The 6,000-nt window shown below is 37.7% G+C and overlaps 1 protein-coding gene across 1 annotated transcript in view; it reads left to right on the forward strand.

Moving 5' to 3' along the window:
* The window catches only part of SRBD1 (S1 RNA binding domain 1), a 229,899-nt gene extending 226,773 nt beyond the window's left edge, over positions 1-3,126 (forward strand). Inside the window, exon 21 of the mRNA XM_068970186.1 lies at positions 2,331-3,126. Coding sequence (XP_068826287.1) covers positions 2,331-2,620 — 290 coding nt within the window. The 3' untranslated portion in view covers positions 2,621-3,126. The remainder of the gene's footprint in view (positions 1-2,330) is intronic.
* Positions 3,127-6,000: the final 2,874 nt, after the last annotated feature.

A 6,000-nucleotide genomic window follows, 5' to 3' on the forward strand; every position in this document is an offset into this window, starting at 1 on the left:
AGTGAGCAGTGGCTTTCAAGCAGGGTGGGAGTACTATGCCTAAAACCACTACATTAGAAAGTTGGCAAATACGCTCTGTTCTGGCTTTTCTTGTCCATCTTTGTTTTTTTGGTCTTGATGTTGATTGTTCCATGATCTCAGTTACACTGTAGACTCAGAGCAAAGATCAGCCCTCAGATTACATAGCTGAGTTAGACAACCAACAGCTAAGTTGGTCTTTACCTGATGATGGCCTCTAGTTGAGCAGAAACATACACCTGGGCTCTGAATTGAGCTTACCAGTTACTGCAGTATTTAGCATTGTTTCAAGAGAAATTTCCAGTAGATCTCTTTGGAACTGACTTTTGCCCTAGCATAAGTCACAGGTTTCTAGATGTCTGAGAACTTTCATTTTAACACTAAATACATCATCAGGAAGAAAGGCAGACAGTCATACGTTTAAAGGAGCAGATAGTATTTTGAATGTTTCTGCATTTATGTTATATCTCTTTTCTTTGCTCCATTGTCTCAAAATTGCTTCGTTTCTTGCCTCATTCTTTCTTTATACTCATCCTGTCTTCTGTTTCTCTGGTGATATAATCCACTCTATGTTATTAACACTCTGGTCACCAGTTGGTTTCCATAATTGTGTTCATCAGAAGCAGCCTGGTGACAGGGCACTGAGTATGTAGCCTTGGCAATCAAAGTGTTAGAGTTTGCCTGGTACATGGAGGCTTTTCTGATTTCTCAGTGGCCCAGGGTATGTTAAGTAGTTCTTGACTCCGATTTTCCATGCAAAATTAAGCAGCTGATCAGAAACCCTTGGGAATTGTAGCTGCTGGACCTCTGTAAGAAAGAGGGAGAGTTTCTAAGTATAAAAACAATACTTGTGAGGCCTCAGAGACCATCCTACCTCTGACCATGATCAACAACTTGGTTTCCCTTTGCTTTGACACAGTCCTTGCCCAGTGTAATGGCGTATTCAGTGGGCTATTTTTGGAATTCACATCTGCGCATCAGATGGAATTCTACACAATCAATTCTAGTGTTAGCGTATTCCTTTTTATGAGGAAAATGAGATTTAAGGTTTAAAGAGGGGTTTTGTTTTGTTGTAAAGGTAAAAAGTGGATTTTTTAAAAAACAACACCTTGATTTCAGTATGGTTAGGCTGGGGGAGGGGAACCAAGAGGTGACCAGTTGCTAAATACAAATGTAAAGGATAGTTTTAACAAGTAATCAGGATAAAGCCAACAGCTGTGGAGGAAAAGGAAATGGAATGGGTGGAGGGGAAAATGAGGTCTTAGTAAAAGGAGATCCAAGCATAGAATGTGTTCTTTGTTATTAGAATCAACATTCAGTAATCCTAGGAAAGGAGGCCAAGAGGAGCATGGGTAAATGGAATCCACAGATAATCCAAAAGCCCTGTTTCGATTGTTAGTTGTAACCTTCTCCATCATAAAACATTTGTTGTTGTTTTTGTTTTGTTTTAACTTAAGCCATGATTCCTCAGCAGGCTTTGTGCCTGTCTTTGGTGGGGGGTAGTGTTAATGAACAGAGAAATGTATTGGTACACTGGCACAAACAAGGGAAAGAGGGCTATCAGAACTCGAGAGTAGAGATCTGTGCTTCATCTTTGTTTCTTGAGTACCTGGTAGAGTGCTAATAGGAGTTAATAAATGTTTTATGAATTGAATTGAAAGAGGAGAAAGGACATAAGGTACTGGCCCATCTGGGTTTCTGAGCAATAGATAATCAAGAATCCATTCTTTTTGATTGGATAAATTTATTCAAAGTGGATGGGAATTGATCCTTGAGTTCAAAATTTGGGGGGAGAAGTGAGAAAGAACATTTAAATTTCAGCACATTTAACTATAAACATTTATGGACGTTCTACCCACTTTAAACATTTTGAGAATTCAGTCACTTGGAGGAAAGCTCCCATTCTTCTGTCAACAAGGGTCTTATTTTCTCAGTATTTGTGATTTAGCCTTGCATATTCACTGAGCAAATGTATTTTCTCGTCTCCTCTTCATAAAGAAGAAAATAAGACACTCTACTCTTTTAAGTCCCTTATGTATGTGCTAATGTTCACAGGTTAGCAAGATAGAGTTTGAGAAGATGGTGTTTGAGTAAACTGTCTTGAATTGTTTCTGCTTTGCACATGCTGTTTCTCCAACTAGGATGCCTTTTCTCTGAAGGCAGGCATATATCTTCAGCTCCTTTTATGTCTCCCCTCAATGCTTAATACTGATCTGGGCACACAATTGATATGTATTCAGTACTTACTCATTAAATTATGTTGTGTCTAACAATTATTTATACACACTGTCCATTTTCCCCTTTTGTTGTAGATTTCGATAAACCTGATTTCAAAAGAAGCATAGTCTGCTTGGAAGACCTGCAGGTTGGGACCGTTCTTACAGGCAAAGTCGAGAATGCCACCTTGTTTGGAATTTTTGTGGATATAGGAGTGGGGAGATCAGGGCTGATTCCCATACGAAATGTAACAGAAGCAAAACTTTCTAAGACGAAGAAGAGAAGGAGTCTTGGACTGGGCCCTGGAGAAAGAGTGGAAGTCCGAGTACTCAACATTGACATTCCCCGATCTAGGATTACCCTGGATCTCATTCGGGTGCTGTGAGTGTGCCACTGATGGCCAGACAGTGGTTTCATTCCTTCACTTCTATAGGTTGGCAAGAATAAGTTAGATGCTTGTGAACTCTGGATGGCAGATGAGAAAGAACTCACTTAATATCAGAAGTATTTTCCAAACATTTCCTTATTTTTCCTTTTGAATAAATAGAGAGCTAATGGCTTGATTTCTTTTCCCCTTAAAAAAAGCAGCTCACAGACACCTTTATGTGGCCTCATGTAGTTTTCTGACCAAAATTTTATTTTTTATAACCCATCTTTGTATCCTTTTGCATTTTGTATAATAGATTGTTTCACTTCTACTTGCCAACACTCCTTGCTGGACTTACGTGGAGTTATCTTCGTAATTTAAATCGTATAATGTTTCTTGATAGTAGAGCTGGCAGTATTTAATCCTCTCTTTTTATAGACTTAAAAAAAGAATCAGGCCTTTTGGATTTGACTTGTGATTTTTCTCTTGCCTAGCAAACCAAAATATACCAATTAAACAGATCCTGATGTGTTCATAACCATCACGTGAATAGCTCAAATTATTTCTCAGAATATATGTATTCATCTCTACAATAAAATGTTGTGGTTAGTCATCTTGTTTTTGCTGTGTTAATTCAGTGAGTTATCTAAGAGTCAGTCTTGATTGAAGTAAATATGGCACATATTCATACAAATTTTGTATAAGCCAGCTGTGCCTTTGGGGAAAATGGAAATCTCTAGAAATCCAAAGAATGACATTCTGTTTGACTTATCACAGAAAGGCATATTCCTTCATAAGCATAAATATTAAACTCCAAATGGGGATAGAAATGGCCCCCTCCTATAGATTGAATATATCAGGTGCGAAGGGACAAAAAAACAAGTAGATAAAGCCAGTGACTCTTAACTCTCCTTTTTTTTTTTCAGTAGAGATGGTAAATATTAGCAGGATCATAGAGGGTAAAAATGATTTAAACAGAGCCCACACTGGACTGGTATCTTGTCCATTCTGGCTGCTGTGGTTGATTTCCCTGAAGGAGTCATTTATATACCAGATTAAGTACCTGGTTTTTGTTTTTGTTTTTTTAATACATAATGAGTAGATGGTTACTAAAGAGGGTGACCAGTCCTGCTTATTTACCTGGGACAGTCAGTCCGGATAAACCCTCATTACCCTGGCATAATTTTAAATAGTGCTTCTTTTTGTTTCCAAAGTACCCCATTCTATATAATGAATCATATGATCATCTTTGTAGATTCTTTGCCATCTGAGCTACCGGGGAAGCCCTTAATAGTAACAGTCCCTTACAAAGTGGTAAATCACACTGTGTTTATTGATAGTTATGCATGGTTCATGTTTTTCAAAATTGGCAGCCTTCCAGCTGGTTTATGTAGATCTTTTTAATGTCGTGGGTTCCTTAAAAGTATATAATGCAATTCCTGTTTGCCTGACGATTTCATTTCTGAAATGCTTTTTCTCTCTTTCTTAGTGGTCTTCAACTAACAGTGGATCTTAATGTTGTAACTTTAAGTTGGCCTTCCTGCTCACTCCTCCCTGTGTTCTTCCTGGTTCGTAGCTTGTAGATCATTGATGAGTGATATGCACCTGAAGAGTCTTATTCTGAAGCCTGCAATGTAATTTCAAGCAAATGCTTTTTTTAAAAATTTGAGGTATAGTTGTCATATGACATTATATTTAGTTTCAAGCATACAACATAATGATCTGATATTTGTATATATTGCAAAATGATCACAAGTAGTCTGGTTAACACCTATCACCATACTTGGTCGAACAAATGCTTTCAGGGAAAGGGCCTTCTCCCTGGGCACTTTGAATACAGGAACCAGAGTAGTCAACAGTGTAACTCATCTCTGTTGACCTGGTAGCTAAGTCCTTGGAGACCCAAGGAGGACTTGATACTGAACTAGGTTTCATGATTTATCCTATTCAGCCCAAACATGGTAGTGCTCTGGGAGAAGAGGGCTCGTTTCATTTATCTCATAACTCCATAATGTAGCATGATGCTTGGTGGTCAGTATGTTCAGCTAGTTCTAATTCCTGTTCTACCAATAATCTACAGTGTGCATTTAAGCTGGTACCTTTTCTGCTCTGGGCCTTCTTTTCCCAAGTTTAAAATGGGGATGATGATAATGAAGCATTCATTTTTTCAAATTGTGTTGATGGCCTCCTGTGTGCCAGGCATTGTCCTAGACACTGACCATACAATCGTTACAGAAAAATAGAGATTATCCCTGCCTTTATGGAGCTTGAAGTTTATTGAGGAAAAAAGGCTCATTAAGAATCATATGAAAATGTAAAATCACAAGCATGATAAGCAATATAATAGTGACAGCATATAATAGATGAGTTGACCTTTACAGAAAAGTTAGAAAATGTTTCAGTGAGGTTTAACTGAGATGTGAAAATGACTAGAAGTTAACTGGGGCAGATGTTTTGTTGACCTCAGCAAGAGTTGTTTCTGATAAATGGTGGAGATGAAAGCCTTACTGGAGTGGGTTTGAGAGAGTGTAGAAGGAGTTAGATTGGACATAGTGAATATAGATAATTTTTTCAGGGGGTTTTTGCTGTAAAGGAAAAATAGAAATAGAAGAGTGGCTGGAAGGGGAAAATGGAGTACAGGGAGAATTATATCTTTTTTAAAAAACAGAAGAAATAATAATATATACAAATAGAAAAGATCCAGGAAAATTTGATACAGAAGATGAAGAGGAGAATTACTGGAATGGGATCATTGGGTGGATGAGATTGAATAGATTAGTGTACACATGATTGGTCTAAGATAGGGATATAAAGAGTCCATCCATAATAAAACAGAGAAGACTGAATATGTGGGCACAGATGTATATAGTTAGGAAGATATGATGTGGATGCTCATGGAAGATCTCTTTGTATTGCTTCTATTTTCTCATTGAAATGCAAAAGAAGACTGAGACTGAAGTTCAGAGGGGAAAGGAGTTGAAAGTTTGAGAAGAAAAGAAAAGATAAGAAAAAAGTGAAAAAAAACCCAGGGAAATAGAGTATGATTTCTAAGCAGTATTAGATGGTCTACTGGGTTAGTGATCAGTTGAATGTAGGATTAGTTAGTTTTCTTATGTATTTCTTTAGCTATATCAGCTAGGTGATACAGGTCCAGGTTAGGTAGAAAGATGGATCTAATCAGGTTTGGGGGGTTGCCAAGTGAATACAATAGAAGGGCGAGAAGGTTGAAGTCATGTGAACAAAGAAATTATTGACCATGAAATTTAAGCCCAGTAGGAAGAAAAGTAAGAATATGAGGGGAAAGTGAGAAGCAGTGAGAAAGAATAGGATTGATGATGGATTATAGGTCCTGATGCAATGTTATGGTGGAATTAATAGAGGGTGTAATGGTTGGGAAA

Source organism: Capricornis sumatraensis, chromosome 1 (assembly GCF_032405125.1).
Source record: "Capricornis sumatraensis isolate serow.1 chromosome 1, serow.2, whole genome shotgun sequence".
NCBI classification, from domain to species: domain Eukaryota; kingdom Metazoa; phylum Chordata; class Mammalia; order Artiodactyla; family Bovidae; genus Capricornis; species Capricornis sumatraensis.